Source organism: Pleurodeles waltl, chromosome 5, assembly GCF_031143425.1.
Source record: "Pleurodeles waltl isolate 20211129_DDA chromosome 5, aPleWal1.hap1.20221129, whole genome shotgun sequence".
Taxonomy (NCBI): domain Eukaryota; kingdom Metazoa; phylum Chordata; class Amphibia; order Caudata; family Salamandridae; genus Pleurodeles; species Pleurodeles waltl.
Genome location: NC_090444.1, coordinates 1,848,215,780 through 1,848,228,609, shown reverse-complemented (window position 1 = coordinate 1,848,228,609; position 12,830 = coordinate 1,848,215,780). Strand labels below are relative to the sequence as shown.

Sequence of the window (12,830 nt, the reverse complement as noted above, 5' to 3'; positions counted from 1 at the left end):
TCCAGAACACATACCCTGCCTCACCCCCTACAGAACACATATCCTGCCTCACCCCCTCTGGGACACATACCGTACATAATCCCCTCCAGAATACATACCCTGCCCCACCCCCTCTGGATCACATACCCTACCCCACCCCCTCTGGATCACATACCCTACCCCAACCCCTCCAGAACACATACCCTACCCCAACCCCTCCAGAACACATACCCTGCCTCACCCCCTCCAGAACACATACCCTGCCTCACCCTCTCTGGGACACATACCCTACCTCACCCCCTACAGAACACATACCCTGCCTCACGCCTTCTGGAACACATACCCTGCCCCACCCCCTCCAGAACAGATACCCTACCCCACCCCTCCAGAACATATACCCTGCCTCACCCCCTCTAGAACACATACCATGCAACACCCCCTCAAGAACACATACCCTACCCCATCCCCTCCAGAACACATACCCTACCTCACCCTGTCAAGCACACATGCTCTGCCACACCCCCTCTGGAACACATACCCTACCCCCACCGCCTCCGGAACACATACCTTACCCCACCCCCTCCAGAACACATACCCTGCCACACCTCCTCAAAACACATACCCTAACCGACCACCTCCAGAACACATACTCTACCCCACCCCCTCCAGAACACATAACCTGTCACACCCCCTCCAGAACACATACCCTACTCCACCCACTCCAGGACACATACCCTGCCTCACCCCCTCCAGAACACGTACCATGCCCCACCCCCTCCAGAACACAAACCCTAACCCACTTCCTCCAGAACACATACCCTGCCTCACCCTGTCAAGAACACATTCTCTGCCCCAGCCCCTCCGGAACACACACCGTGCCACACCCCCTCCAGAATACATACCCTGCCTCACCCGGTATTCGTGGGTCGGGGTACTTAATCTGCAATCCTTGTAGAAAACCTAGAATCCCTTCAGTTTGGTGCCCTTGTACCGGCCTGGGGAGGCCATCACAGAAACCCCAGGATCTTGTAATCAGACTCAGTGTGTCCTACAGCATCACTTCCTAGTTCACTCCCATGGTCGCCCCTCTGCATATGCTGTGTTTGCCTTTTCCTACATTAGAACTCATCTGTCAGAAAGAATACTTTCTTTCCGTGGACATGAACCATGTGTTTTTATTCGATGGGCTTGTGGTGAGGGCCTGCCAGGAGCAGTCACCAGCCTCTGCAGTCTGTCCAGCAGGCGCCTCTTCGGAGCTTGCGAACTCCTCTGTATCATCACCCCAAGTGGGATTTTGTCCCAAAATGGGATCCATCCTGGCAGTTCAAGGCGTCCCAAAAGCACATTTTTGGTCTATAAAGGAATGCAGAAGAGCATGTTCACACAGGGTTATTTCAAGAAACAGCTGCTGAACCCGACGAGAGGGGCATGTCCCTGGACAGGCCAATGATCCATTCAGAGTCAATGACCCGTAAGCACTGGACGTTGAGGTGCAGGGGGTGAGGAGTGGGGGCCGCTGCACACCCAAAATTACATTCCTGGTTTTCGGAAGGTGAAAGAGCAATTAAGATACCTTTACATTTTGTTTTTATCTTGTCACATTTTCTGTGCTTTCAAAGACAGAGACAAGCTAAGTCTTCAGACAAATTGATGTCTATTCTTCTAACCCAGAGATTGGTTTTTACTTTTCTTTCTCTGACTGCAAAGTGAGTGGATTTTGTAAGGTGAGATGTCCCTCAATCTTGTTGGGGTACAGAGAGTATGAAAGGAAAGGCTGCAGGATGTCATTTTTTTCTAACACACAACAAAATGTAAAAACCTGTAAACGAGATGTAAAGAGATTCCAGAATATATCAGCAGTTAGGAAAGCACAAATGATGAGCATTTTTGTAATTCTGAAGTGTGAAGCAAACAAAGATTTTAATAGGCTCAAAATAAACCAGGCCACCTTACTCTGTGAAGCACAAATGATAGTTCTCTGGAACTAGAATGCCAGACATTATCGTTTGTGCATTATATAACTTTCTCAGTAAACTGCGTGGGCGGATTTAGTGGCCATCTCAATGAAAAGTGTGCTCTTTTCCATTGACAGTGCGCTATTACACCAGGCATCATATTATAGCTGCAACAGTGTGCTCCAAAATGCACAAGCTGTTCCATACAACACCCTCCCCACTGTCTTGCTGAATACCTATACTACACTTGTTCTTTGGGTGACACTTGGAGTTTCCACAATCCATGAGTTCAGTGATGTAACATTGATGGCAGCTCCCCCACTCCGAAAATTGTTCCAGGACCACTGTGAATGACCTATCCCACCTATGCCGGGAAGTAGTCAGTCGAGCATCAGTGAGGTGGGGGTTGCGGGTTGGTACCGATCACCAAGTGGAGGATAGGTGAGTTTCAGGGTACCATCTCATCACCAGAATAGGTATGTCAATGTGGGTCACAATGTTTGGCGTGAACCAGGGCAGCAGGAGCTAGAATGCCCTAAGAGAGTGAGCCAAAGGACCTTATTGGGTCTGTGGGGGATTTAATTCCCATGCCAGTGCTAGTCGAGTTACTTTTAAAACAGGAAGTGCATATCTGAAGTGTTGGCGGATGCCATGTGACCTCAAAGGCTTATCCAGATTGGTGCCTAGCACAGCCTATCATAACACAGCCCTGGCCACAGTTTCTTTTTTTAAATCTGGCTTGGAATCGTGCAAGTGTGCAGTGTTTCAGGTTGTTGGGTTCCTCTCCCAAAGGTCCTTTTGTAGACGACATAAGCCCTGTAATCCTATTCTTTCCTCCTGTGTGGGCCTGTGGAATACTCGGGTGTTCATGATGCTTGACATCAGGTCAGGTGTTCATGATGCTTGACATCAGGTCAGGTGTTCATGAGGCTTGACATTTCTGTGCTCTGAGTCTGGATTTCAGGTCTGCAGTGCAGTGTCAGTCTAGGAAGGGCAGGACCCACAGCATGAAGAGGTTGCAAGCCTTTGGGATAAATGCCCTATGGCAAGGGTTCTTAACCTTTTGACTTCCGAGGACCCCTACTGAATCATTACTGAAATCTAGGGACCCCAACTGAGTCATTATTGGAAGCCGAGGACCCCCAGCCTAATTTCTACGATTTGAACCCCAAAACCATTCATCAAAGTCAAAAACCCCAAACAAACGCTCAGATATTTAAATATTTTTGGAATTCACTAATACAGAAAAGATTTTTCAATTTTGCTTCTGTATTTGTATATATTTTAATACGTTTAATTGACTAATGTTAACATTAACATTAGTTTGTAAAACAGTCGCGGAGTAGGCCTTGTGCACCTTAAGGGTCCCTGGATCACAGATTAAGAACCATTGCCCTATGGGGACCTCCAGGAAGGGCAGACGTGGTCAAGCCCCCACTGCACACAACATACTTTACAGGGTCAACCTAGAAATGATAATGGGGCTGTGGTGACCAAGGAGCAATCCATGTGATGCGCTGGTTACATACAGCAAGATGTTGTGTGTAGCCTCTCCTGGTATGAAAGAGGGTTGGGCCACAATGTGCACTGGTCACAGGCAGCCTGATATGGTTGTGGATAGTCCCTCCAGCTATGAGGGAGGAACATGCCATGATGTACACTGGTTACAGGCAGGCTTATATTATTGGTTGTGGTCCCTCCATGTGTGAGGGAGGAACAGGCCAAGGTGAGCACTGGTTACAGGCAGCCTGATATGGTTGTGTAGTCCCTCTAGGTGTGAGAGAGGAATGGACCAGTGTGTGCACTGGTTACAAGCACCCTGATATGGTTGTGTACTCCACCAGGTGTGAGGGAGGAACAGGCCATGGTGTGCACTGGTTACAGGCAGCCTGATATGGTTGTGTAGTCCCTCCAGGTGTGAGGGAGGAATAGGCCATGGTGTGCATTGGTTACAGGCAGCCTGATATGGTTGTGTGTAGTCCCTCCTGTTATGAGAGAGGAATGGGCCAAGGTGTGCACTGGTTACAGGCAGCCTGATATTGTGGTGTGTGGTCACTCCAGGTGTGAGGGAGGAACATGCCATGCTGTGCTCTGGTTACAGGCAGCCTGATAGGGTTGCGTATAGTCCCTCCAGGTGTGAGGGAGAAACAGGCCATGGTGTGCACTGGTTACAGGCTGCCTGATATGGTTGTGTATGGTCCCTCCAGGTGTGAGGGAGGAACATTCCACGGTGTACGCTGGTTACAGGCAGACATGGTAAAGCCCCATTTAGTTTGCTCCTCCGTGTTTCTATGTGATCTTTGTTGAAACGGTGTCTTAGAAGTACACCGTTTTTTGGTGCAAAATGTTTGGTGTGGCTCTACATCATTAGTTAGGGAAAAGCCAGGTCTTTACTTCCTTTGCGATTCTAGGTGTTTTTGTTGAGAGGGCATGCCATGCCGTTGCCACTTGTACTGTAAGTAAGGTGCCACCCATGCTGTTATCACCTGACCTAATGGTACTCAGTTTACCAATCTCTAGAGGTTCAGTCCCTCGAGAGTGAGTCACAGCGGATGCCAGAGGATAGCACTTAAACCTCACAGTTTTCCACAGTGTTGTCTCCTGCTCCCAGAAGTCCTGCCTTGCAGACTGCTCCACTCTACTGCGCCTCTATAGCCTGGTTGTACTTTTCCATAACGAAGCACGGTGGGACAGAGGTGAAGGAGCAAACCGGGCCAGCCATGGACCACCTGAAGAAGGGTTGACAGCTACCGGGACTCCTCTAAACCACACATCTGAGGTTGTTCTCAGCTATCCATGAGCTCTCTCACAGCAGACATCAGTTGCCATGTGGTTATCACAGCACTGTCACCAGTGGAGCAAACAACATGCTCGTGGAGAGGGGAAGCAGATGTGTTTATTCACACTAGCAGGTCTTGGGTGTTAGTATTTATGTACTGCATGTGTTCTCGCACAGCCTTTTACTGAAGTTCTCTTGACTCTTTCTTGTTACAGACCAGCTTAAAGGAGAGGTCGAACAGCGACGAATGCAAAAGGCAGCTTTGTGTAAGTAACTCCCTCATGCTTGATGTTTTATGTAGGTCTTCTTTTGGGTTTGTTAGAAATGTTTTAACAATCTGTTCAACCTTTCATTGGTTATTCAGTAAAATTTGTTTTTTCTTCTGTTTAAGATATGATATACATATTTGTATTAGAAATGCACAGTGCTATTTTTACTGTAGAGTATTTTTGAAAGCAGCGACTGTGCCTATCCAATCAGCTCCTGATACTTGTACCCCTGAGTCTTGCTCCTAATAGGTGCTCCAGAGGTGGTGGTGCTCCCAATGCCCCATGTTACAAGCAGGGAGTTCTGTTAACATGTAGACAGCCCCCTTTGTGAATAAAGTGCATTTGTCCTCAGTCTCTTTCAAGAGCAGGAGTTTTTAGTTGACTTTAGAGCGATTTTTATTTTATTGATCTGAGAGCCTCCTCACCTCAGGGCCCTCCACTGGCTTCCCGTCCAGCAAAGGGGCCACTTGAAGCTCCTCACATAGAGCTACAAGGCCCTTCATGATGCTGGGCCTGCCTATATCAACAAACGCATCACATTCCACTGTCCTACCAGAGAGGTCCGCTCAGCAAACCTCACCTTGGCCTACGTCCCCAGCATCCATCGGGAACGCCTCGGAGGCCGCTCCTTCTCCCACCTCACTGCCAAGTCCTGGAACAACCTCCCCCTGTGCACCTCCCCTTCCCTGCAAGGCTTCCGAAGACAGCTCAAGACATGGCTCTTCAACTTCCGTCACCAGCTGGCAAAGGCTCGCAGACTCCCCCAGTGCCTGGAGACCTCCCCGGGTGACAAGCTTGCACTACAAACCCCCGTGATTGATTGGTTGAGAGTTTTCTGTGCTGTAGCTCTTCATGAATCGAGGATGCACATTTAGAGTAACAAATGACATGTAACCATAGCAGTAATAATAACATGAATGAAAATCAATAATGCCACTCAAGTGAGTATCACCAAAGGGGAATTAAAACTCAAGGAAAAAACGGGCTTCCTTTGAATCTAGAGGAAAGCAACCAAAACAATATCAGACTGGTCAGCGCGGAGGGCTACTGCTCATGAGGAAGATGTATTCTGAAAAGATGGGTTTTAATTGTCTGTGAAAGGACCGAAAGCTGGGATTCAGTTATAATTTGCCCGTAATGAGCTCCGCAGGTGGTAGACACATTTTAGTATGACTGATGTCATGTGATGTTGTGAGATGAGGGTGTTCCAAGAGGAGCACGGTCCTACTGCACAGACCTCTTCTACATTTTGGGCAGGACAGAGATGCAGGGCGGAGTGTTAAGGTTCAGTGGGTTATACGGGAGACCGCCCAGCTTGAACTTCACGTCTCAAGTGGGAGCCAATGAAGAGCGGAAGGACCCTTTTAATATGATCCTACTTTCTGGAGGTTGAACAGAGTTTGGCTGTCGCATGGCATGTGGCCTTTAGAGGATTAAGTGATGGTTGAAGCAGATCTGCGGGCTTCAGAGCAATATGTGATTCAGCTCTTGACTAATAGATTAAGTTATTTAAATTGACCTGGTGTCACTCTGACCAGTAGAGCTTTATTTGCTGATATCAGGCAATTGGGGCCACAAGACCCTGGAATGTTCTCATCTCTCACTTTGGGTTTTGAACAGCTGACTTATGATGATACAGCACTTCCGTCCACTATCAAGGATAGCTTCACATGAGGCCTTTCTGCAAGGCCTGCAGCAGGCAAATCTAGAGGTTTTTCAATCATATGATTATCTTTGAATTCATATACCTTAGACTGTCTCTACCTATGCGTGGGGTCCTGCTGTATTTTAATATCTCATTTGGACTTTTTTTAAATTGATCTCATGAAGAACAAATACCCATACAAAGGCTATAATTTCAGCCCCTGGATGTACAGCAGTGTCAGGCACTTTATTTCCTCCTAAGTGAAGCGAGAATCCCTGAAGACGAATAGATTGTCTTATGTCTGTTAATCCCTGTTTCGGACATTTTGGTTGAACTCTTTGACTCCATTGAACTCCGTAAGACATCTGCTGGCAAATTCACTCTTTCTTTCCCTGTATGAAGTTTGTTCTTTTTCTTCTCAAGGAGTCTCTCCTTAACTGCCTGTTGAGACACCCTTGGTTGTTTTCAAGAGTCCTTCCAGACATTGAAAGACATCTTACAAAGATGCCCATTCAGGTATTGTGTTTTTCTGTCAGATCTCTATACCACTGAGTAGTCTACAAACACCCACAGTTGCCACATGGGAGGCTGGGCAGAGTAGGATTTTGTAACTAGTGAGTGTACCTACCTGCACTCTGTGGGGCCCACTGAAGAAGAAAAATGGAACCTCTTGTGAAGAGCTGAAGTAATAAAGGAACCTGCAGTGGGGTTCTCCCTTTGGGACAAATAAATTCAAGTGCGGAACCTGAGTTTCTAGTCCTCTGTCCCGATCACTGCTGTTAATTCTCCCCGCTCATATTTTTAATTTTGTCATCTTTGCCATTTGATATTCCCTTTAGTAATCAGAAGGTACAGAGCACTCCATGTCTTTGCATGCAATTGTAGATTTTCTTTATATCTAGTTTAGTGTTTAGTATTATGTATTCAAGTTTATTTATTGAATAAAAGTGAAGAAGGTACAGCTTGGCATACAGTGTAAAGAATGTTGATAATGCAGTGTTTAGCTGAGAACACTTAAAAAGTCTTGAGTTAGCATCTTGTTGTAACCAGACCATGAAGGTCAAGGACACAGAGTAGACAGAATGGCGGCTGGTGGGGAGCGTTGTACAGATGCTGAAGAGCAGGAGACTGGTGAGCTCAACATTGAAAGATAAAAATATGGAAAGGTGAGATTCGGATTGCAGTGAGAAAGTCCTTTGACATTGAGACTCCTGGAGTGACTTTAACCAATCTTATCTCTAGGTCTCTACATTCTTCAAGCTGCATAATATTGTTTTGGAAGCCAGAGTAATTTGTAGGTGTTATCGTATAGTGCCGTTCACTTTTAACATAAAGGTGTGATCAGTGGCTTCTGGTCCTAAGACAGAAGGTACCGAGTGGATCTTCAGTTTGAAAATGATACTGTTCTGGGCCATACTTTATTCTGCATTGGGTGGATCTAGCTGCAGCTGCTGAAGACGCGGTACAAGGCGCTACCCTTTGTTTTATACGTCCAGCACTTGCCAAATGTGAGCAGCCCAATCTTGTGCTTTTTGATGTGCTCTATTAACATTTTAGTTAAATGATCACCACAACAATTGGTTTTGATGTGTATCATCTCATTCGAGAAGGATTTTTAGACTGAAGGAATTTTTGTGGTTTTGGGGCTAGAATGCTAAAGTGGCTGACATTGATTTCAATTCGGTATCGAGTCATCTAAAACTCTTCACATGTCTTGGGTTGTGCAGAAGGCTGATTGGTACTTGTCTTAATCCGGTCACCTCCATCCACGCCCCTTGGTGTTATCATAAAAACGAAAAGTTATTTTTGGATTTCCCGATGAGTACAGTTGTTATTCTAAAGGGAATCATGTCAATGTATAGATTACAGGAGGACATGTTAAGATTGTCTGAATGGACCACCCTATGTACTCTATTTTAGTGACCGTTGTTGTGTCAAGTTGTAGTTTAGGGTTATATTGGCATCAAGATAGATAGTGTCATCATGGTCACAGAAAAATAGGACACTCAGTTATTAGAAAATTGAGACCTAAATCCTTTATCATGTTTTTGCACAGTGAAGATTAAAGAACATGTATTCTGACTTTTCTTTGTTTTAGGTTGTAATTAACAACCTTAGCATACTGAGAAGTGAGATCAAGGAGAACTACAACAGATATTTGTGTGTAAGAAACAAAATTGATAATGTTCTGAACTTAAGCTACATCCTTTAATAGTTTGATACCCACTTGAGTGACAGGTATTACTTCATTTTGTCTGGTACCCTCTGAGAGTATGAATGAGAAAGACCGGGATCCATTTGCCATTGAATGAGCCACATGTTTGAAGGTTTTTTGCAGTAGCAAATGGTCCGATTCGTAGAATCGGGTCATTTGCAACAGCTAAAAACCATTTTGGAATTTACAAACCCTATTTTTCAATTTAGGAACCTATTGCTGAATCTCAAAATAGGTTTGTGATTCGGTATTAGGAAGGGGCGTATTAAAGGGCATTCCTTCCTAATAGTGACTTGCAGGGGGATGTATGGATGTTTTGCTACCAAAATGCGGTTGCAATACATTTGCAGTTTACCACCAACTTCAGTGAGCGGTAACTGTGAGAAAGTAGCCTCTTTCTAGCCTTGTTACCCACACTTCTGGCCTGTTTGTGAGTGTATGTCAAGGTGTTTTCACTGTCTCACTGGGATCCTGCTAGCCAGGGCCCAGTGCTCATAGTGAAAACCCTATGTTTTCAGTATGTTTGTTATGTGTCACTGGGACCCTGCTAGCCAGGACCCCAGAGCTCATAAGTTTGTGACCTATATGTATGTGTTCCCTGTGTGATGCCTAACTGTCTCACTGAGGCTCTGCTAACCAGAACCTCAGTGGTTATGCTCTCTCTGCTTTACAAATTGTCACTAACAGGCTAGTGACCAATTTTACCAATTCACATTGGCATACTGGAACACCCTTATAATTCCCTAGTATATGGTACTAAGGTACCGAGGGTATTGGGGTTCCAGGAGATCCCTATGGGCTGCAGCATTTCTTTTGCCACCCATAGGGAGCTCTGACAATTCTTACACAGGCCTGCCACTGCAGCCTGAGTGAAATAACGTCCACGTTATTTCACAGCTATTTACCACTGCACTTAAGTAACTTATAAGTCACATATATGTCTAACCTTCACCTGGTGAAGGTTGGGTGCAAAGTTACTTAGTGTGTGGGCACCCTGGCACTAGCCAAGGTGCCCCCACATCGTTCAGGGCAAATTCCCCGGACTTTGTGAGTGCGGGGACACCATTTCACGCGTGCACTATACATAGGTCACTACCTATGGATAGCGTCACAATGGTAACTCCGAACATGGCCATGTAACATGTCTAAGATCATGGAATTGTCACCCCAATGCCATTCTGGCATTGGGGAGACAATTCCATGATCCCCTGAGTCTCTAGCACAGACCCGGGTACTGCCAAACTGCCTTTCCCGGGGTTTCACTGCAGCTGCTGCCAACCCAGGTTTCTGCCCTCCTGGGGTCCAGCCAGGCCTGGCCCAGGAAGGCAAATCAAAGGACTTCCTCAGAGAGAGGGTATTACACCCTCTCCCTTTGGAAAAAGGTGTCAGGGCTGGGGGAGGAGTAGCCTCCCCCAGCCTCTGGAAATGCTTTGATGGGCACAGATGGTGCCCATCTCTGCATAAGCCAGTCTACACTGGTTCAGGGATCCCCCAGCCCTGCTCTGGTGCGAAACTGGACAAAGGAAAGGGGAGTGACCCCTCCCCTGGCCTGCACCTCCCAGGGGAGGTGCCCAGAGCTCCTCCAGTGTGCTCCAGACCTCTGCCATCTTGGAAACAGAGGTGTTGCTGGCACACTGGACTGCTCTGAGTGGCCAGTGCCATCAGATGACGTCAGAGACTCCTTCTGATAGGCTCTTACCTGTGTTACTAGCCTATCCTCCTTCCTATGTAGGCAAACCTCCTTTTCTGGCTATTTAGGGTCTCTGCTTTGGGGAATTCTTCAGATACCGAATGCAAGAGCTCACCAGAGTTCCTCTGCATCTCTCTCTTCACCTTCTGCCAAAGGATCGACCGCTGACTGCTCAAGACGCCTGCAAAACCGCAACAAAGTAGCAAAGACGACTACTGCAATCTTGTATCACTTATCCTGCCACCTTCTCGACTGTTTCCTGGTGGTGCATGGTCTTGCACCAGGAGCTCTGAAGAAATCTCCTGTGGGTAGACGGAATCTTCCCCCTGCAACCGCAGGCAACAAAAGACTGCATCACTGGTCCTCTGGGTTCCCTCTCAGCACGACGAGCGTGGTCCCTGGAACTCAGCAACTCTGTCCAAGTGACTCCCACAATCCAGTGACTCTTCAGTCCAAGTTTGGTGGAGGTAAGTCCTTGCCTCCCCACGCTAGACTGCATTGCTGGGTACCGCGTGATTTGCAGCTGCTCCGGCTCCTGTGCACTCTTCCAGGATTTCCTTCGTGCACAGCCAAGCCTGGGTCCCCGACACTCTAACCTGCAGTGCACAACCTTCTGAGTTGTCCTCCGGCGTCGTGGGACTCCCTTTTGTGTCTTCGGGTGGACTCCGGTTCACTCCTCTTTCAAGTGCCTGTTCCGGTACTTTTGCGGGTGCTGCCTGCTTCTGTGAGGGCTCCCTGACTTGCTGGGCGCCCCCTCTGTCTTCTCATCCAAGTGGCGACATCCTGGTCCCTCCTGGGCCACAGCAGCATCCAAAAACCCTAACCATGACCCTTGCAACTAGCAAGGCTTGTTTGCGGTCTTTCTGCGTGGGATCTTGCAGAATCCACAGCTTCTACCATCCGGTGGCAGCTTCTTTGCACCCTCAGCTGGCATTTCCTGGGCATCTGCCCAATCTCGACATTGTCGCGACTCTTGGACTTGGTCCCCTTGTTCCACAGGTACTCTCGTCTGGAAATCCACTTTGGTTGCATTGCTGGTGTTGGTCTTCCTTGCAGAATTCCCCTATCACGACTTCTGTGCTCTCTGGGGAATATAGGTGCACTTTACACCTACTTTTCAGGGTCTTGGGTTGGGCTATTTTTCTAACCCTCACTGTTTTCTTACAGTCCCAGCGACCCTCTACAAGCTCACATAGGTTTGGGGTCCATTTGTGATTCGCATTCCACTTTTGGAGTATATGGTTTGTGTTGCCCCTATACCTATGTGCTCCTATTGTAATCTACTGTAACTTTACATTGCTTGCATTACTTCCTTTTGCTATTGCTGCATATTTTTGGTATTGTGTACATATATCTTGTGTATATTTGGCATCCTCATACTGAGGGTACTCACTGAGATACTTTTGGCATATTGTCATAAAAATAAAATACCTTTATTTTTAGTATATCCGTGTATTGTGTTTTCTTATGATATTGTGCATATGACACCAGTGGTACTGTAGTAGGAGCTTTGCATGTCTCCTAGTTCAGCCTAAGCTGCTCTACAATAGCTACCTTCTATCAGCCTAAGCTGCTAGAAACACCTCTTCTACACTAATTAGGGATAACTGGACCTGGTACAGAGTGTAAGTACCCCTTGGTACCCACTACAAGCCAGGCCAGCCTCCTACAGTAACCCATTTGCAGATGCGAAGGGGTCCCCAAAGGACACCCTGCCTCTTTCTGAATGTGAGAGCAAACATTTTTTAAGAGCATGGAGTGTTCCCACGGACCACTGCCTACTCTTAAAAAATTAAAATACTTTTTTGGGGAAACGCATCCTTTATGGAAAACGGGCTATCTTAAAAAAAATGGTTTATTTAAAAAGCAATCACAGACACGTCTGCCCCATGCAGGCCACCATCCCTGTGATATTTGGCCATTGCCAATGGGTGGCAAATTGCGACCTACCTCATGAATGTTAACGAGGTAGGTCCATTTGCGACCCATTGGGATTCGCTAAATGTGTCTGAGACACATTAGTACATCGCTGGTTGCGATTTCCAAATTGCAAATCACAAAGATTCGCAACTAGGAAATAGCACACAGGATTCTTTGTACATGTGGCCCTTAAGGCCTAAACAAATCGTTTTATATTGAGGATTGGCCCAGTGCCTTGAATGTTTTCTCACTTTGTAACCAAATTTGCTCAGAAGGGTTTGGCGACGATGATCAAACACTACTGTTTACTCTGTACTTTTGGGAAACCACCAAAGCAATAGTTTGGGGGAAAATCATATCAAACTTGAAAGAGGGATA

At 46.7% G+C, this 12,830-nt stretch overlaps 1 protein-coding gene across 2 annotated transcripts in view; it reads left to right on the top strand.

Annotated features, from left to right (window-relative positions):
* KIF6 (kinesin family member 6) overlaps positions 1-12,830 on the top strand; it is a 1,127,187-nt gene that overhangs the window by 835,822 nt on the left and 278,535 nt on the right. For both annotated transcript variants that reach the window (XM_069236333.1, XM_069236332.1), the window contains exon 16: positions 4,929-4,979. In XM_069236333.1, the coding sequence (XP_069092434.1) occupies positions 4,929-4,979 (51 nt within the window). The remainder of the gene's footprint in view (positions 1-4,928; positions 4,980-12,830) is intronic.